The sequence below is a fragment of the Carlito syrichta genome, unplaced genomic scaffold (genome assembly GCF_000164805.1).
Source record: "Carlito syrichta isolate Samal-C Ts95f unplaced genomic scaffold, Tarsius_syrichta-2.0.1 Scaffold308850, whole genome shotgun sequence".
Taxonomy (NCBI): Eukaryota; Metazoa; Chordata; class Mammalia; order Primates; family Tarsiidae; genus Carlito; species Carlito syrichta.
This window is the reverse complement of record NW_007252946.1, coordinates 216,989-238,341: the sequence shown is the minus strand read 5'-3', so window position 1 is coordinate 238,341 and position 21,353 is coordinate 216,989. Positions and strand designations below refer to the sequence as shown.

At 44.0% G+C, this 21,353-nt stretch overlaps 1 protein-coding gene across 2 annotated transcripts in view; it reads right to left on the bottom strand.

The window, feature by feature from the left end:
• Window positions 1-21,353, bottom strand: part of DNAJC6 (DnaJ heat shock protein family (Hsp40) member C6) — a 161,762-nt gene that overhangs the window by 52,727 nt on the left and 87,682 nt on the right. The window contains exons 1-4 of one of the 2 annotated variants that reach the window (XM_021716620.1): window positions 17,823-17,945; window positions 1,470-1,620; window positions 349-398; window positions 94-242 (exon numbers count right to left, since the gene is read on the bottom strand). In XM_021716620.1, the coding sequence (XP_021572295.1) occupies window positions 94-242; window positions 349-398; window positions 1,470-1,603 (333 nt within the window). In that variant the 5' untranslated portion in view covers window positions 1,604-1,620; window positions 17,823-17,945. Of the gene's footprint in view, window positions 1-93; window positions 243-348; window positions 399-1,469; window positions 1,621-17,822; window positions 17,946-21,353 lie in introns of those variants that run through there. The other variant, XM_008066164.2, reaches the window with a different exon arrangement.

Genomic DNA, 21,353 nt, shown 5'->3' with positions numbered 1-21,353 from the left:
ATGCCTAAGGGTAAAGGCTTTAAGGGTATCGTTTAGGAGAAAAAATACCCTGTTACATCTTCAATAGTGTGACCCAGGGCTAAAACTCCTTACCCGGCTATGAAACTTGGCAGTCCGATAAGACTTGGGTGACAGGTTGTACACTGTGTAGTGGTCAAGATGTCTGGAATCCAGAAAGCTTCGAATGTCATCAACCTGATTCCTGAATCCTATGTCAACATTGTCCAGAGGAAAGGACATCACTAAGAGAGGTCACACATAAAGAAAACAGGTTAAACAGGTCTGATGTTGCGATGGACAGCAATTAAAAGCTCAGCCAAAGAGAGTTGACAAATGTGAGAAACATACCAATAATTCTGGAGGTAACATAAGTGAAGTCTAAATCTCCCTTTGTGTAGCTAAAAGCAAGACAAGAAAAGACACTCATTAAAATGATCCAAATATGCCAGATATGTCTTTCTCTCAATCACCTGCCCACCATGCACTGGGACACCTCTGTCCATTGGGCATATTTTTACTCCCCTCTAGCCCTTCTCTCTAGCAAAGAGGCATCACTAGGAGAAGACGGCCCATGGCTTTAGGGGTATAACATATCGCTCTAACTGGTATGTCCCAATGCCCATGTAGACACCACTTCATGAGCAGAATCAGACTCAGAATAGAAAGCACTGCTTATTTATCAACACTGACTATTCCTGCCTCCTTGCCTACATAGAAATATCTCCCATAGTTGTAAGCAGCTAAGGCTTAGGAGAAGTGATGGAGAAAGAATACATGACAAACTTTTTCTGCCTAACAGGCCCTTGTTGGGAACTGGAGGTAAGGGCAAATTGTACCTTTGAACAAAGACTAAAACATTGATTAATATATTGGACTTGACCTTTGAATTTATGATTTAAAACTGCATATTGTAACAAAGTAATCTTAGAATTTTCTTATACCTAAGTATAAAAAATAATTCAATGACCAGCTTGTAAGAATTTTCACACAGTGGAAGAGTAGAAAACTTTTCCCACTAAGTGAGTTAGAGGGCTGATAGAATATAAAAAAACCAAGTTGTGTTTCATCTACAATCCATAGGCATCGTTTATCTAGACGCATATGCACTATTATCTCACTTAGTCGTCAAACCACCCAAAGACGCAATCCTATCAGGGTATAAAAGTAAAGCTCAGAGAGGTTAATTAATTTGCCTTGGGCCACATGGTTGACAAGGGCAGTATTGCCTGAGAAAGCCAGAGATGGCAACCACCATTTAACACACCAGTGAGCTGTCTTCCCAGCCTGTGCTTTTAGCTTCTAAAAGACTCAGCTTTAGGACTTCAATGACACTCCACAATTGATCAGATTCCATGTAATTATATCACAAAATCGACACACTGTGAGCCAGACAAGCATTGGTAGGGGACCAGGTCCTTTGGAAGCATGGGGCAGGAGTCCACTAACCGAACTGGGAGGAATGTGCATACCTGCTAACAGATTGTATCACTCTAGAAGATGTGTCTTTGAGGGTGTCTTTCAAGTTGTCCTTCAGGTTACTAAAAAGTCTTCCGGCACCTCCTTTTACCATGTCAAAGAGACCTCCCCCATAGCTGGGCTCCATGTCTGGAGATGAGGCACCTGCCAAGGAAAATCACAAACGGAGGTGATGACACACAGCCCGCTGAAAACCAGCCCCCTCTATTCCCAAAACACACACACAGGCTGTCGTTGGGAGTCTGGGACAGATATTTCTGGAAGTCATGCCTCACTCTCAGAACTTATCAGCTCTGAGTTCCAGCAATGCTGCTGGGCCTTAGAGGGGACCAAGATTAGTCCCTCACAGAAATCTCCAAAACTCTACCATCCGATGCAGTCGCCACCCGCGACATGTGGCAGTTGAGCACTTAAAATACAGTGAGTCCAAATTGGAATGTGCTATAAGTAGACAACACACAAACAATTTCAAAGACTTGGTGCAGGAGAGGCACAGTGGCTCAGGCCTATAATCCCAGCATTTTGGGAGGTCGAGGCAGAAGGAATGCTTGAGCCCAGGAGTTCAAGACTAGCCCGGGCAACACAAGAACCTGTCTGTATTATAATCAATTAATAAATTAAGAGACTGATATAAAACCAAGGTACCCTTCCAACCATCTCTCTTTCTTCTCCTAATACCATCCTGAATTTTATACTTCTTATTCCAGTTAATTTATTTAAACTTGTACTACATGTTTGTATCCATAAAAAACACATTACTTTCCATGTTTTTAAGCTGTACATAAATGTTTTTCTGTTTGCATTCTTCTGCAACCTTATTTTTTCACTCACTATTGTCTAAAATTCATCTATGCGGGCATCACATGCAGCTTTAGTTCATGTAATATAGATTAATTACCCCATTGATGGACACTTAGGTTGTTTGTTATTATTAGAAACACTCTGATTACATATGGGAGACTTTCTCTACATAATACATAGGAGCAGAATTCACTAGGAGGTAAGGTATGCATGTCTTCAAATTTCTAGATACTGACAAATCATTTTCCAAAGCAGTCTTATCAGCTTAAACTCCTGCAAGTAGCATTCTTCTTGACACTTGGTATCATCGGATGTTCAAATTTTTACCAGTTTGACAGATACAAATCAGTATCTCAATTTGGTCTTATTTTGTTGATTTTCCTGATTACTAATGAGGTGAGGTATACTTTATCGTGTTTATTGGCCAGGCAGTTGCTCTTTAAGTTATATTTCAGGAACCTACTACAACCCTGCATGCCATTTAGATGCTCATACACAGATGTATAAATACATGTTGACCTCCATGTTCTTCCATCCTGATCACAGGAGCTATTGGTATCTAAGTCAAACAGATACCTATCTGAAAGTGAAGTTCTATCAGAAATTGCAGAGAATAATGAATGCTAGTGAATCAACAAATGAATGGACACAGGGACAAACTAATACTGTCTCTCACTTACTGAACTCTCCCAGGCCACAGGAAATCTGCTTGGACCTTTACGATAGTATAGGTCCATACAGTGGGAGAGTGGGAGTGAGCATTATCTTCACTTTACAGATGAAGAAATGGAAGCTCAAAGAAGGACGGTAACTTGCCTAAGTAAGACCTCAGTTAACAAGCGGAAGAGCCAGTGATGCAAATCCAGAGCTGTGTGGTCCCAAAGCCTATCCTCATCTGCCATCCTCACTATTCCTCAGCTCTGCATCAGCTCTGGGTCCCGACTGCTGTAACCAAGATGGCCCTCGCCTGCCTGTACCCAACTGCCTCCCTCCTATTCCCTGCTCTCCTCAGCCTCCCTGCATGCCTTTCATCTGGCTGCTCTCAGCGGCAAATGCCCCTGCAACAAGCACCCTCATAAATCACTGTGTCTGTCAGACCAGCCAAACCAATCTCATTATGTAGGCAGCCGAGCCTCTGGCACCCCTACTGCCTCACAGCCCTGAATAAAATGGCAGAAACAGCTTTCAGGGGCAGCTCCACGGAGGAGGGCTAGTGCGACAAATCTGAGAACATTCTCTTGTGTCCTGTTTCCCTATGAAATAGGGCACATCATTTCTCCTTAAACACACCCTGTGTAAAAAATGTGTATTGTGTTTTCATTTCAAGTATAGTGGGGATAAGGCAGCATAAAATGTTATCATTCCCTCATTTCCATCCCAAATCACCACTCAAGCCTGAACACCCTCCTGATATATCACTATTCTAAGAGATGACACTAAATTGATCATCCAGACATCTTTTCAACTCTCAATTTTGTGCTGGAACAGAAGTCTGAGGCACCAACCTATTAATAGATAGAAATATCCTTGATTGTCCAAAATTGGGCTCTCACCATCCCTCAGGCTGCATTGTTTGCTCATTAGAGCCTTAAAATACCACAGAAACCAGAGCTACTTGCCAGCCCATCTGTAACCTTCCTATACCCAAATTATATGCTGAACTAGCCAGGACACACACAAAAGAAGAAGGACGTTATTTGATGTTGTCCTAACGCTTCTTTTAGGCAGGCATTCTGGCTTTCCCTGACGAGCTACCCCAGTGCCAAAAGCTCAGATTCTGCAAAAGATATTTTAGCCTCAGCTAGTTGAGAGAAAGGGCAGAGAGGTTTCAAAAAATGTCACAACAAAGAGAGAAATGGTGTAGTCAGAGAGCAGGAGAAAAATAATCACCACAGGGGATCAGGAGTTAACAGACTATGGCCCATCAGCCAATCCAGTCCACTGCCTGTTCTTGTACCGTCTGTGAAATAACAATGGCTTCCACATGTTTAAATGATTTTAATAAGTCAAAAGAAAAATAATGTTTTGCAGCATGAAAAAGTAATATAGAGGTTGGATTTCAACGTCTAGAAGTAAAGCGCTCATTGTTTACTTATTGTCCATGGCTGCTTTTGTTCCGTGATGGCAGTTAAGTAGTTGTGACACACATTCTAGAGGATTTGCTATCTGATCCTCTACAGACCAAGCCTTCCACCCCCAGCACCAGATGGTTGGCAACACTTGTGTTCTTACAAATGCAGAGCTTGTCACTTCTCACAACTTTCTAAATACCTTGGCAAAAATGACACCAATGGGAAAAACACTCTTTGGTCTTACTAAAGGGTCCTTGAGGGTCTAAGCAGGTGGGGGTGGGAAGATCAGAGCTGAGAAAGCATGAGAGTGCTGTCCAAAAAAGAAAGGTCCAGGTCTCTGCCTCCAAGGCTCCAAGCAGATTCTTGCTCCCTGATGTCTTGTTTGAAATCCTAAGTCCACCAAAGACAAAAGTTGTACACAGTATAATCTCTTCTTTCTTTTTTTTTTTGAGTTGGAATCTCACTCTGTCGCTCAGGTTGGAGTGTAGTGGCACGCTCACGGCCACCCCAGCGTCCACCTGCTGGGCTCCAACGATCCTTCCGCCTCAGCCTTCCAATCAGCCAGAACGACAGGTGCATGCTACCACGTCCGGCTAATTTTTGGTTAATTGTAGAGACGAGGTCTCACCAAGTTGCCTGAGCTAGTCTCAAACCCACGGGCTCAGGCAATCCACTCGCCTCATTCTCCCAAAGTGCTGAGATTACAGGCTGAGCCACTGAGCCTGGCCACCATGTTATTTTCATAGAAGAAAAATATTTGAGTTTAGAGAAAAATTCAGAAGACATAATCAATATAAAATAATAAATACTCAAACTTAATGAACGCCTACCCTATACTAGGCCACTGATTTAACTTTTTGTATGTAGTAACATGGTCTATCTTCACAACCATCCCGTGAGGGCAATACAATTGCTATCTTCACTTTGCACATGAGGAAGCCAAAGCAAGGACACACCAGTCATTTGCCCAAGGTAACTCAGCGAGCAGGCCAGGATGTGTCCCAAGCAGGCTGCTCCTGAGTCCAGGTTTCTATTCACGGCATTTCAAAATAGTTATGGTAATTATGTCTAATTGTATCTGGGAGAATGATAAGTGGTTTTTGTTTGCATGATTGGATCTTCTAAATCTTCTGCAATTTATATTCATTTGCTTTACAATTTAAAATGTTACAAAAAATAAAGACGGCAGCCAAGCGCCACGCGATCAAAGTTCAACGTGTTCTTCCTCAGCAGCTGTGGAGAGTTCCCTGCTCTATGCCTGAGTCATCGTAGCTCACAGTCACACCAGGGTCTCACCCCGGCCTGGGAAGGTGGGCTGCCCACGAGCTCTCCAGTGGCCTGTGTGGCTCCCTAGAACCAAGCAGGCGGGGGGCTTGCCAGGAGCACCTGACTCCTTGTAAGACCTGAGACCCTGCTTCACCGTGGTCGCAACTGTCTCAGCTCTGGCATCCATACTCCACATGAGCTCATTTGTCAAGGACAGGGAGGAGATGGCAGAGGTCTCTTGGTAACAATATCGGCTTTCCTCAGTGGGTCCTCTGAGACACTTCCACAGAACATCACCTTCCCTCTCTCCAGAAAGTCTTTGTTGTCCAGTTCTAGTAACTGCGAGTTGTTATCCCATCGTGTTCAGGAGAGAGAACTGATAAGCTGAACTTTGGCATCAGGATCTTGTCATATTCGCGTTTCTGTTCACCAGTGGGCATTCTCTTCTGTGGTTATTTACGTGTCATGATGTTAAAAATGTCTAGTCTTGGCTTCCACAAAGCTGACGACTGCAGGATAGAAATCCCTGAAATCAAAGCAAGCTCTGCAGAGATGCACTGTCAGACCCTGCCCTGGGGAAACGCCATTCCTTCTCCACAAAGGCTTGGCAAAGAGCAAGGAACCAATTTCACTACCATGAAAGGCTTCAGCATCCTCGTTTAAGTTCTTGACTTCCCAGCAGTTAAAGAAATGGATCATATGGGGGTAACAACGAGATCTACCAATGAAAAGCCCATTGCCTTGGCTTCCAGAATCAAATCCTGCTTGAACACCATTCCCCATCCATCCTGCTTCAGGGAAGCGCTGGAGAAAGAAGATGGGCTTTAAGAAGAACAGTCTTAGATGTGAGGCTTGCATTTTCAGCTTAAAAACTGTGTGACCTGGGAATATACCCGGAGGAACTCAAATCATTCTACAGAAAAGATACCTGCACACGTATGTTTGTTGCAGCTCTGATCACAAGAGCAAAAACATGGAACCAACCGTGTTGCCCATCGAAGCTGGACTGGATTTTTAAAAATGTGGTACATATACACAATGGACTATTACGTAGCCATAAAGAAGGACCAATATATGGACTTTACAGCAACTTGGATGGATTTGGAGTTGATCATACTCTGTGATCTATCACAGAAATAAAGAACAGAGTTCCATACGTTCTCACTCACAGACGGACCTTGAACAATTATAATGCTATAAGAAAGCAATTGGCAGTAGTGGGAAACTGTCAGGGGAGAGGGGGTGGGATTGGTAGTTGAGGGGAATTGCCAGGGGAGGGAGGGGCACACCTCATCAACAAGGGTACCTGCATGATCAGTGTTTATATACCTAACCCTAAATGGTATCCCACATCTTTATAACAAAATTTTTTTTTTTAAGAAGCCATGTGACCTTGAGCATGACATTTTGCTCCTCCAGGCTTCTTTCTCCCCATCCCCAGAAACAAAAACTGATTAAGAACAACAACTTTTCTGTGTCTCACAGCATCAACAGAATTAAATGAGACCCTGTGTGACAAGGTAATTTTTACATAGGAAGAACTTCTAAAATGATCGGGGATTTTTATTTACGTTCTTTGAAATTCAGCTCTCATAATAAATAAGTTCCTAGATTGCCTACCAAAAATGGCTGAGAATCCAGCTAGAAATTATAATTTCAGAGAAAAACTTTTAAAAAATCAACACTCCCTATGCCAAACAAGAGGTTAGGCACTGGACAAAGCACCCGTGTTGAATTTGGGTACCTGAGCCGGGCACAGTGCCTCACACCTATAATCCCAGCATTTTGGGAGGCTGAGGTGAGAGAAATGCCTCAGCCCACGGGTTCGAGACCAGCCTGGGCAACTTAGTGAGACCTCATCTCTACAATTAAAAAAAAATTAGCCAGGCATGGTGGCACATGCCTGTAGTCCCAGTTACTTGGAAGGCTGAGGCAGAAGGATCGCCGGAGCCCAACAGGTCGAGGCTGCTGTGGCCATGAGCATCCCACTGCCCTCCAGCCTGGGCAACAAAGTGAGACAGCAACTCAAAAAAAAAAAAAAAAAATTGGGTCCCCACAGGATGAGAGGAACAAAGCCATGAAAAATGCTGCCTCCAGCAACGTTAGGCAGACAGCACAAAAGGCCACACTGCTGAATTTCAGGGTTGACGAAGCCAGACTAGAGACACGGGTGGCAAGGGTGGAATCTTTTCTTGGTGCTTCTGGCTGCAGCAGGTGGAAACTCTTCGCTTTTGGTAGTTGAGAAGAACAAATGTTTGACAGAGGTGAGTGAACCTCTTTAGAGCTCCGAGGTTTCCACCTCCTGTTCTGATGTGACTTGGTGACTGGTGAGGGGACCTACGGGAACTATTTGCAGGACTAACACTCAGGTTCACACAGACTCAGTGACCCTGGGCTTTGGATATTGCAATCCTTCTTGTACTAGTTGGCACGCCGTCTGAGCTATTAAGACTACAAGTCGTGTGATGACATTGTGCAGCAGTGGCCCTGGACACAGAAAGGTCTGGCGGTTGCTCAACAAACCAAGAGGGCAGAAGAAGGGGCACGTGTAGCATCCATGAGCAGTTCCAGAAGAGCTCGGCACTGGCAGGCAGAGGCCACAGAGCAGGAGGCAGCAATGAGGTAGGCTTACTGGGTTCAGACCATGTGGGAATTCTGGCATTCACGACTTGTATGAATCAAAAGCATGCCCAATTTGGAAGGCTGAGGCAGAGAGCTCACCTAAGCCCAGCAGGTCGAGGCTGTGGTGGCCATGAGCCTGCCACTGCACTCCAGCCTGGGCAACTGAGTGAGACTCCAACTCAAAAAAAAACAAAAGCATGCCCAGCCCTCCTCGGACTGCAATAAGGTGCCAGGTCCTCAGGATGTTCAATTTCATGAAGAAGTTGCTGAAAGGGTCTGCTGCCACCCTCTGTGTCAAACCATGGCTAAGAAATAAAGATCACTTAGTGAATAACAAAAACACTCTTGTGACTGGGTGTGGTGGCTCACATCTGTAAACTCAGCACTTTGGGAGGCTGAGGCAGGAAGACTGATTGAGTCCAGGACTTTGAGACCCATCTGAGCAACATAATGAGAACTCATCTCTACAAAAAAATTTTAAAAATTGGCCAGGGGGTGTGGTGGCATGTGCCTGTAGTCCCAGCTACTTGGAATGCTGAGGCGGAAGGATCACCTGAGCCCAGGAAGCTGAGGCTGCAATGAGCCATGATCATGGCACTGCACTCCAGCCTGAGCAAAAGAGTGAGATTATGACTCAAAAAAAAAAAAACCGCTCCTGAGAATATCCAATAAACAACAAAAAAAATCGGGAAATTAGGGTGATAGTCTGTGTTGTAAGTCATATGACCTGGTAAACAGTGATAAGCTACATGGGCATTTATTCACAGAATAAAAGGAGACTATAGTTTACAGATTTATATATATTCATTTCTATAGTAGTTGTGCCAGCACGCCAGTAATTAAACATTGTATTATCACTACTGACACAATAAAACTAGTACATACAGCCGGGCTTGGTGGCTCAGCCTGTAGTCCCAGCATTTTGGGAGGCTGAGGCAAGTGGACTGCCTGAGTCCGTGGGTTCAAGACTCATCTGGGCAACTTGGCGAGACCTCGTCTCTACAATAAATAAAAAAAATTAGCCGGGCATGGTAGCGCACGCCTATAGTTCCAGCTACTTAGAAGGCTGAGGCTGAAGGATCGCTGGAGTCCAGCAGGTTGAGATTTCAGTGGCCAGGAGAGTGCCACTGCACCCCAGTCTGGGGAATAGAGCAAGACTCTAACTCAAAAAAAAAAAAAGCAAACAACCAGTACATATGACTTCTGTACTCACGTTCCAGGACTCTGATGGGAAGAGTACTGGACTATGAAGTCCCAGCTCCTTCCCAAGCTGTGCAGCCATGGGAGTATCTCAAACCCAGGGTCTCAAAGAATATGCAAAGAGGAGAGTGAACTTGTCACATTCCTATGTCCCCTCTTGTCCTAAAATTCTTTGACACACTCATCATTGTAGAAAGTCTATCTACTAAACGCGTATTCTAGGCTTGGCACTCTGATAAGCATTCCCAAGCAACCCACTTGGGCCCTCACCCTGAGCACAGTGGCAGGTGGGAGTCCCACGGGGGAAACTGAGGCTCTGGGGAAGTCTAGTCAGGGTGGTGGCAGAATGAGGTGGACCAAGGTTTGGCTGCTCCCCATCCTGCCTCTTTCAAGACGGACTCTCTCTCACACCTCCATTCTCCACCTCCCTCTGCACCTTCATCCCAGGACCCAGTGGTGTGCTTGGATGAGGATGACTTGTGGATGGGCCTGTCTCCCCTCCACTCTGAGACTTCAGTAACAACTTTTCCACAGCCCCTTACGGTCATCGTACAGTACCTTGCACACAGTAGGCACTCAATAAGCAGATGTCAAACTAAGCTGCTGCAGAATGCCATAATCAGAGAGAAGATGGCAGGAATGGCAAGGAAGACCAAACACACCAACTTTGGCAGCTACCAGGTCTTTGCCTAACCAAAGACAGCAAACATGACCTCACGCTTCTCCAATTTTTTTTTTTTTTTTGAGCCAGAGTCTCACCCTGTCACTCAGGCTGGAGTACAGTGGCATGATCGTGGCTCACCGCAGCCTCAAGTTTCTGGGCTCAGGCAATCCTTCTGCCTCAGCCTTCCAAGTAGTTGGAATTACAGGCGTGTGCCACCACATCCCATTAAATGTTTTATTTTTGTGTAGAGATGAGGTCTTGCTATGTTGCCCAGGCTGGTCTCCCACTCCTGACCTCAAGCAATCTTCCGACCTCGACCTCCCAAAGTTCTGCGATTACAGGCGTGAGCCACTGTACCAGGCTGAATTTCTAATTACAGTATTGTATATTTCCGCAAACACTGAGCACACCAGCTTAAGAGATGGGGATTTCATGAAACTCAACAAGAGCCTTATTGCACAGAAGACTAATATTTGATGAGAAGACTGGAGAAAAGCTTTTATCTTCAGAGAGAGAAGAGGAGCTAATGAAGAAATCGGTACTAGTTCCTCTTTCCAGAAAGGCTCAACAACTTGAAAAAAAAGAGTGACAAGAGTAGAGAAAATGAGAAATGCAATCAAAGTGAAGCCCACAATGAAAACAAGATTGACTTTGTGTCTAATAAAGGAAAAGCACAGGATCCACTAATAGGCTATCGGTGATGGGGAATTCCAGCCAAGTGAAGGTTACACATTTGGTTCCTTCAAAGATCAAGGAGATTCAACCCCATACATTCCCATATGAAATAGTACATGAGGCCAGGTGTAGTGAGTCACACCTATAATCCCAGCACATTGGGAGGCCGAGGTGAGAGGATTGCCTGAGCCCGCAGGTTCGAGACTAGCCTGGGCAACTTGGCGAGACCTCATCTCTACAATAAATCCAAACAAACGAAAAAACAGTACAAGGATATTGCTTAATTTAATTCAACAAATACAGTAAGCATGGTGTGCCAGGGAAAAGGGGTCCGTAGAAGAAATCTTTACTCTCCAATACTTGGATAAAACAAAGAGGTTCAACATTATGAACTAATAATCGAATCTATTTAATGAGATCAGAACCCCCAATCGAAATCTGAAGAAATTGAAAGGGAGGCTCTGCCCCCCGCAAGGACTCTCCACTTCATGAAGTGAGAGGCCAGCCATTGCTTCTTTTCCCCTCTAACCGAAAGATCAGGGCTTAAATGGCAAAAAATGGACAATGACATTTCCCTCCCAGTTACTAGTCTTGTTGCCTGGAACAGGGAAAATGTCCTCACTGTTATCTGACCCTGTTCATGATGGAGAACAGAGATAGCAGAGGCCTAATGGCCTGCTTAAAGAAAACTGCAAAGAAAAAATAAGGCAAAAATCTTTTCAGCATTTCAGTTCCATTTGGAGGGGTCCAGGGAGGCAAGATAGGCACCAACAGGGTAGCGAATGCCATCAGTCTTTCCTACTAACTTCCCAAATACAAGTAGAATCTGAGAAACCAACATGCTTGTCATGAAGAAGTAGCTCTAGGAAGACTTTCTCAAGCTCCTCCCCTTTCAGCAACCCTCTCTCAGCTCCTAGACAGAAACTCCGGAGTTGCCAACTGCAAGCCAACTTCTTAGAGAAAGATTAAATTGCTGCTTTCCAGAAGAGCAGCAGACTGCTGTGGACAGATATTGCTTGTTATCGACAACATCAGGATATATAGATACTCATGCATGCATACACACACACACACACACACACACACACACAATGTGCTACACACAACACACGCACATGCTACACACATGCTGAAGTGACCTTTCTACATGCTGGCTACTATGCGAGGAGCATAAGGTAGCCCACACAATAAAACTGAAAGATATTTTTGTTCTTATTTTTCAGGTAAGGAAACTGTGTCTCCAAAAGACCAATTCATGGCAGTAGTGGGAAACTGCCAGGGCAGGAGGGCACACCTCATCCACAAGGGTACCTGCATCATGAACATTTGTATGCCTAACGCTGAACTGTACCCCACATCTTTAAAATAAAAAAAAATTTTAATGAAAATAATAAATAAAAAGCCAATTCATTCACCCAGAGTTACTCAGGATATAGACAAACGTCTGACTAATATCAAGACTCAAACTTTTTTTCTGTTCATCAGCGCAGTCAGGTGTACACAGCCAGAGAGGTAAAAGCCCTCCTTGGACCATGACAGAAGCAACCTATGCTCAGCCTCACTCGTCATCAAAGAAATGCACATAAACATTACACTGAGATACTACCTAATGCCAATCAGGATGGCTATCATCAATAACTCAAAAAACAGCAGTCGCTGGAGAGGATGTGGCAAAAAGGGAACACTTCTACGTTGTTGGTGGGAGTGTGAATTAGGGAACACTTCTACATTGTTGGTGGGAGTGTAAATTAGTATAATCTCTGTGGAAAATAGTGTGATGATTCCTAAAAGATTTAAAAATCGACCTTCCATATGATAACACAACATCCCTACTGGGAATATACCCAGAAGAACACAAATCACTCTAGAAATAAGATACCTGCACATGTATGTTTATTGCAGCATTGTTCACAGTAGCAAGGACATGGAACCAACCATGCTGCCCATTAAAAGAGGACTGGATTTTTAAAATGTGGCCATATACACAATGGAATACTATGCAGCCATAAAGAAGAACAAAATCATGAACTTCACAGCAACCTGAATGGACTTAGAATCTATAATACTGAGTGATCTTTCACAGAAACAAAGAACCAAGTATCACATGTTCTCGCTCATAAGCAAACCTTGAACAACTATCATAATACTATAAGAGAATGATTGGCAGTAGCGGGAAACTGCCAGGGTGGGGGGGTTGGGGGAGAAGGCGGGATTGGCAGTAGTGGGAATCTGACTAGGGAAGGCGGGGCACACCTCATCAACAAGGGTACCTGCAAAATGAACATTTGTACACCTAACCCTGAATTGTACTCCACATCTTTAAAATTAAAAAAGGAAAAAAATAAAATAAAATAAACCACCGGGCTCAGTGGCTCAGCCTGTAATCCCGCACCTTTGGGAGGCAGGTGAGTGGACTGCCTGAGCCCGTGGGTTCGAGACCCGCCTGGACAGCGAGACCTCATCTCTACAATAAATCAAAAAATCAACCGGGTGTGGTAGCGCATGCCTGTAATTCCGGCTACTTGGAAGGCTGAGGTGGAAGGATCACTGGAGCCCAGCAGGTCGAGGCTGTGGTGGCCAGTAGCGGCCACGGCACTCCAGTCTGGGCGACAGAGTGAGACTCCAACTCAAATAAATAAATAAATAAATAAAATAAACCTCAGACTCCCCTCACCCCAAAAAAATTCTCAATGAAGCATTAGCAATGTATCCCTATGGCTAAAATGGATACAATAGAAAGATAAAATGATCTCCCCAAACCATTGGTATGATTAACTCTTTCAAAAGAAATCGCTTTATTGACCTAAACTCTGCATAACTAATATGTAAACATTTTATAACTTCTGACATATATGTGCATGTACACACATCCATGTGATTAATTCTTGTAGTAATTTGATCACTGATTCTGCTGTGATGGACTATTCTATCCGTGCATTGTCAGTACACAAGATGGTGAAAACAGAGTATAACTCAGCATGGTAACAAATACACACAAACACCATGCTCAAAAGGACCTCACACCAAGAAGCATTCCAGAAAAGAGTCCTTCACTCTTTGCTAAATATAAAACATCTAGATTTCTTGGAAAGAAGAGATCCCCTGACCATCCCTTACTAAGCAAGGGCTACTCAGAACACTTTCTATCTATTTTAAACAGTTTGTATCAGAAGTTCTTACATGAGATCCATCAACCATCAACTTCAGTATGATCAGGGTCCTTACTCAAAATGCCTATTCCTGATTTCTACTTCTGACCATGGTGGAATAAATGGTATTGGACCTGACATCTTGTGAAAAACTGGGTACGGGCCAGGCTCGGTGGTTCAGCCTGTAATCCTATGCTTTGGGAGGCCGAGGTGAGTGGATTGCCTGAGCCCACGGGTTTGAGACCCGCCTGGGCAACTTGGCGAGACCTCATCTCTACAATAAGTCAAAAAATGAGCCGGGCGTGGTAGTGCATGCTTGTAGTTCCAGCTACTTGGAAGGCTGAGGTGGAAGGATCGCCGGAGCCCAGCAGGTCGAGCTGTGGTGGCTGGGAGCGGCCACTGCACTCCAGTCTGGGTGATAGAGTGAGACTCCAACTCAAAAGAAAAAAAGAAAAGCTGGGTACGGTATACAAAACATCTGTTTCCAGGCATTAAACAACAGGCCAAAAAGGACCAGGATGTTTGAAAGAAAGGAAACCCAAAAGGGGAGGCCCACTGTTGCTCCAGCTTTTTGCCTGGACTTTCCCCCTACCATAAAACGCTCGAGAGCCCAAGCAGAATAATGATTTTGCTGAGCTGGGGAGGCAGGGATCAAAAACACAAAAACCGCTAAGAAGTTGGTATGTGAGGGGTGATATAAAAACATAAAACGGGAGAGGCACAGTGAATGGAGGTGGAGGCATGGATGGAGGGCAGAAATCTGCATGGAAATTCACCCGGATTCCTTGGCTGGGGTCTGAGCTGTGAATACAGAGAGTGAGGCCTCACAGGGCCCAGGGCAGACGGCCTGATTCAGAGTTGAGAACAGCAGCAGCACGCTCCAGCAGACACTGTATATGCTGGGATCTACTGGAGCTCTAGCCAAGCCAGAATGGAAGGAGCCTGCTGAGTACTGCAAGCAGTCAGTTGAATATTCAACATGCTTGTGTCAGAAAGGCCACATTCACACTAGAATGAGGACCACATCCTAGAGTAAAGTCCATCTTAGAACTAAGTTTAAAACCACAATAGACCAATTTTTTTTAAGAATAGGATTTATTGAGAGGACAGAAAAGCTCCCAGAGTGGGAGGGGACCCGAGGGGGTTGCCCGACATCTTAAAAAAGAATAAAAGCAAGCCTAACAAGACCAGAAAGATATGCCAGCAGTTTGTCTTCCAGAATAACATTAATCGTGTTTTAAAGGAAGATGACAATCCAGACTTCTGACAAAGTATCAACACAATGTTTATTAGACAATAAAAATATAACTACACTTGTAAAGGAGCAGTAAAAATTGAGCAATGAAATAGCCTAAATAGAAACAGATCCTGAAATGCCCCAAATCCTGGAACTAGCAGACAAGAACTTTAAAACTCATTACTATGTTCAAATACTTAAAACATAGAGGTGGTCTTAATGAGTTAGCACCAAAGAATGCTTAAAAAAAAAGAAAATTCTATAACTGAAAAGTATGGCATCTGAAATAAAAATTTTGCTAAATGGGCTTAAGCGTAAACTGGAAACTGCCAAACAAAAGGTTAGTGAACTTGGAGGCAAGTCCATAGAAATTTTCCAATCTAAAAGAAAGAAAAGAAAATTGAAAAACAGAGTCTCGGTGACTTTTGCAACAATATCAAATTGTTTACCATCAGGTAAATACAGTCTAAAAAGTAGGAAAGGAGAAATAAAATAGGGAAGAAAAAAATTTTATTGCCAACATTTGGTGAAAAAACAACTTTAAAAATCAGTGCATTTCAATTTTGGCACTTGGCACTGTTGACATTTGTGGGGTCTATAATTATTTGTTGTGGGGGACTGTTAGGGACATTGCGAATTTTTTGCAGCATCCCTTGCCTCTACTAACTAGATTTTGGTAGTATCCTCTCCCACCCAAATGTTAAGTAAAGACAACCAAAAATATCTCTAGACATTGCCAAATGTTTCTTAGGGAACCACAATTGTTCCTGGTTAAGAACTACAGATCTAAGTAACTCAGCACTTTTACGAACATATATAAAGAGCATTAGAAAGAAAGCAAACGGCTGAGAAAGGAGAGTGAAATTGGAGATGAAGGGAAGAAAAAGAAATCTAGAATAGGTAGGGTGTGATGGTTCACACCTGTAATTCTAGCAGTTTGGGAGGCTGAGGCAGGAGGACTTCTTGAGGCCAGGAGTTCGAGACCATCTTAGGCGACATGGGTAGACCCTGTCTCTACAAAGGAAAAGGAAAAATCTAGAATAAAAACAGAGACCAGCCCTGTGTAGTATAAAGACCGCAAAGCAGTAAGATTAACACTTTTCTGCACCTGAGGTCTACCAACACCAAAGAAAATGAATTAAGACAGAGAAGAAAAGAAACAACGCTAACCACTATTAACATTTTGGAAACCACATATCCTTGCATTCTTAGTTTTGTGTTTTTGTGTACATGCACACACACACACATTATGTGTTTTTTTTGTCCACATACATGGAAATGAGCTCATACTGTATGCAGTTTTGAACCTGCCATTTTCCTCATTTAACAATGAAAAGTCATCTTCCTACTCAATGTTTTTCTCCAACATCTCTCCTGGGGCTGTATCATCATTATTAGCGGATTTTCTACTGCTTGGATTTGCCAATTATTATTATAAAAGTATATATAAAGTAGGTAGGAGTTCAGAGTTACTTATTTTCAGCAGGGGGGTGTGTGTGCGTGTGTGTGTGTGTGTGTGCGTGTGTGTGTGTGTGTGTGTGTGTGTGTGTGTGTGTGTGTGTGTTGTAGGAAGCGGGAATGAAGGCACCATTATGGAAAAGGTGGTATCTGAGTGGCCATCGGTGTGGAAACGAGCTGAAGGACACTTCAGATGAATGGAGGAGAGCAAGCAAAAGCCAAGAGACCATCAAGTCAAGGACAGACACGAACGTGAAAAGGACCACAACTTAGCACCATAACTGAAGAGGAAGGAGGAGTACTCAGAAGGAGAGTGACTTGCGCTGCTGGAACCAGGACACCATGGGGCTTCCCCAGGATCCTGGAGGCCAGAGGCCCAGGGTGTGTGAGAGGGGGTGGAGCGGAGGAGACTGGGAAGGCGAGTGCCCCTGAGATCTCAGAGGGCTTCAAGGTCAAGCGGATGAAATAACTTTTACCAAACTCTCTGTATAAATGCTTACAGGATTTGGTCCTCACGTTGATTATAACAAATGATGAAAAAATGGCTGTCGGTAAATTTCCAAGAGGCTGTTCGCAGAGCAGATTAATACAGCCCCAGACAACTGGATTTCCCCAAGGATAGCATACTCTTTAGGAAAAGTTTCAAAGGCAAAAATTCCATCCCCAGGTACCTGAAGGAAATTTCAAGGCAGCCTTCTGCATCTAATTATCACATGAATGCATTAGTAAGATCCTCCAATGGGTAGTCTCTGTGGTAAGTCACACCAGGCATACAGATGCTCATTGAGACTAAGGAACTCGAAGTGAGGACACATCTAAATGCCCAATGTATGGGGAACGCAGATATATTAATAGTCTGGAGGTGAATCTTAGGACAAAACAGAAAACCCCACAGCAAGCACTCGGAGGAAAATCTGCTACCTATGTGCAAAGAGAAGCCTCTACTCCTATGTTTCACTGATTTCAAGGGCAAAGAAAACTGCTGCTGTCTTTGGGCCTACATTCTGGCATGGATGTGGCTTACGGAGATATTCTCATGAGGGTAGTCTAACCACTACCCTCTCTTGTGGAAAAAACAAGCACTGGGCAAATTCAAAGTCAATGAGGGGGTTGGCTTCTGGGCTTGGCCAGACTCGGTAGTCTACCTGGCTGTGGACTCTACACACAGATGACATGGGCTAATTCCCAAAGGACACTTTCACCCGCTGGGAAGTAGCAGGTTGGTCCCTACTCTCTCTTCAGACTTCTTCCGCTTGAAAAGTGTTACTTCCCTTCATGTGTTACTTTCCCCAAAAAGTCTCATCTCAACAAAATAACCACTCCTGGAGAACCAGGAAAAGAGGAAAAACATGTGGCACTTGCATGATGTAATCACAGACTAGGGATTTGCAAACAAATAGAACTAGATCGATGGCACTGACCCTTCCTCCTTACTACCTGTGTAGGAGTGGGCAAGTTGGTTAATCTCTCTAAGCCTTCGTTTCCTCACCTGTAAAATGGGGCCAGATGATATCCCCCTCCCATGTACGTGAGCATGTTTAAATGAGATAATAATGGATGAGCATTTGCCACCTGTAAGACAATCATAAATATTTGCCCATGCATGCCTACCTTCTTATTCCCATATGTGAACGAGTGGAGGGGATCCTACCAGGCAAAACACACACACACACACACACACACACACACACACACACACACACACACACACACGAAAGAAACAAAGAAAAGGTCTGCATCTAGGGACTGCCACATCCATCCATCAACTCAGTGGAAAGGCCACTTACATGCTGTGTAACCTTATTCAAAGAGAAAGTCCATGATACCTTCCTTATGGGATCATCGCAAATATTAACCCCACCATCTGTAAAAGCATACTGTCTGCTAGAATTCCAATTTAGTAATTCCAACTTCATTGAGGTGAAGGTGTGTGTGGTAGCACTGAATTAACAACAGCTTTGCTCACAATGGATCACCAACTGGAACTCCCGAAATCTTTTCTTTGAAGACTGTAGGGAAATTTGCATTGTGTGGAGGCATCCAGGAAGCAGTCCTCAGATGGAAACCCTCACAGGCAGCCCCGTCCTGCCTAAGGCAGGCTTACCAAGCAAAGGAATGGGGTCCCTCCCTGGCTCCCACGCTAACTGGCGGCTCTGCCTGTCTTTCTGGCTTAATTATGCTCCAATAATCCTGACAAGATTGGCCGGACTTCACTGTAAATCATGACAGTGGAAATCCTAAAATAAAAGTGAGATTAACACTGTGACCTTGATCCTGGCGTGACGGCCCATTAATTGGAAATCATGGAGTTAATTGAATTCTGGGCATAGCACTGCCAGCTGGATTAATTTTTCTGAGACCTGTTTCTTCACTCACATGAGGATAACTGAAATGCACCGATGGCAACAAAGCCAAACTCGGAACATTGCTGAGGAGACAGATAATTATTTCCCTGGCATACTAGCTGCCCAACTATCAGAAGAATCTAAAGTCGTGCTCTGGAGGGTCATAATATCATCTCAGCCACCCTCCTTGTCTTCTTCACACTCAAGGGTGTGATGTAACTTCTCTGAACTTCAGTTTTGAGGTAATGCTTGCTGAATGAATGAACTACGCCATATACACATACCTACAAGAAGCGCTCAATAAGAAGAAATAGCCATTATCATCATCCCATCTCTGCCTCTTTACCATCACCCATTACTGTAAAGTGGGGGGAGAAAGAGCTGGGTGACTGGCTGCAGACGTGGCACCAAAAATGGCACAGAAACATCTGTACACCCAGGGCCTCCATGAGCTCAAGGCAGCTGCTGCTTCTACTCTGTGCTTGGCTGATGTAGAATTCAGTACAGAAGTCCTGTCTTACCCACAGGGTATACAGTCAGGATGCCCCGTGGATGCCTGAAACCAGACAGTACCGAACTTGACTGCCACCAACTGGAACACATTTCTGTTCACATCTTTCACTCACAAACTGAATGGCCTTTTCCATCCCTTAGGTGTGCTGTGGCTACAACTTTTGCAGTGTGAGGTGCGACAGCAAGACTAGCACGGATTTCTTTTTCCCTCTTAACAACTTCACAGAGAGAAGATTCATTCTTACCATAGCTCTTAGGAAGCTCTATGTATAATTTTTTCCTCTTTCCTTATTAAGTCAAAACTTTCATCTTTTCATTTGAGGGAAGCACCCTGTGGCTTCTCTTTGGCATATCTGAATTGCCAAATCACTCCTCTTGTGATTTGGGGCCATCATAAAATAAAATAAGGGTTCTGCAGACACAAGCACTGTGATAACCAAGTAGATCGGATCACATCCGCAGCTACTAAGTGACTAACGGGGAGGCTGTGTAGATGCCAGACAAAGGGATCGCACACATCCTGGGCAGGACAGAGCAAGACAGGGTGAGATGCCATCATGCAACTCGGAATGGCATGCAGTTTCACACTTGCAAATTACTTCTGGAACTTTCCTAATATTTCTGTGCTGTGGTTGACCATGGGTAACTGAAACCATGGAAACAAAACAACGATAAGGGGGTCTACAATTTGTCTCTTCTGTTTCCTACGGTCTGGTCTGTGGGGTTCTCTCCGCTCTTGGAATCACAACTCACATGCAAAAATCCTCATCTAACACTGAGAGATGGGTATTGTAGTCTCCACTAAGAAGAGGAAAGACCCGCCTGGGCAACTTGGCAAGAACTCATCTCTACAATAAAGTAAAAAAATTAGCCAGGCGTGGTAGCGTGCGCCTTTAGTTCCAGCTACTCGGAAGGCTGAGGCGGAAGGATCGCCGGAGCCCAGCAGGGTGAGGCTGTGGTGACCGGGAGTGGCCACTGCACTCCAGTCTGGGCGACAGAGTGAGGCTCCAACTAAAAAAAACAAAAAAAAAGGGAAACATTTTGCTGATGTAGAAGAGGTGAAACAAAAAACGACAGAAGCACTGAAAGGCATCAAAATTGACAGGTTCAAGAACTTTCGAGCAGCAGAAAAAGTGTCTCATTAGGTCGTATTGCATCAAATGAAGAGTCCTTTGAAGGTGACTGAAGTTTAAACATGTAAGAATACACAATTTTTTACATACAAATTCCAGGGGTTTTTGCCCTCCCCCCACCCACCATATTGTGTGTATACACACATGCACATTCACAGATAATCTGAAAATTCCTGAACCAAAATATCTCTACTGGTTCTTTCTGGGTGATATGCATATGAGTGATTTTTGCCTTCCTTTTGTTTATATGTAGACTATAAATTATTCTACAGTAAATATGTATTTTGTAATAAAGCTATTTTTTAAAAAATAGCAAATGACCTTCCAGACAGTGATTGGCAACTGGATAGCAGGGAGTACATAGACCAGTTGGATAAAGAGCAGAACCCAAAAACTTGATGGTATATCCTGATTACAGTCATGGCAACTGATGAGAATTAGAAGCAAATTTAAAGAAAAAATGCAGAAGGATGATGTTCACAGGCTGGTCATAAATTTGCTCACACGCCTACTCTTTACAATTAAAAAACAACAACAATAATAAATTATGCTGTTGGCATAAAGTTAAAACTTGATTCAGCTTTTAAGAAGCGTGGAACTAGCCGGGCTCAGTGGCTCAGCCTGTCATCCCGCGCCTTTGGGAGGCTGAGGTGAGTGGATTGCCTGAGCCCGCGGGTTCGAGACCCGCCTGGGCAGCGAGACCTCATTTCTACAATAAATCAAAAAATCAGCCGGGTGTGGT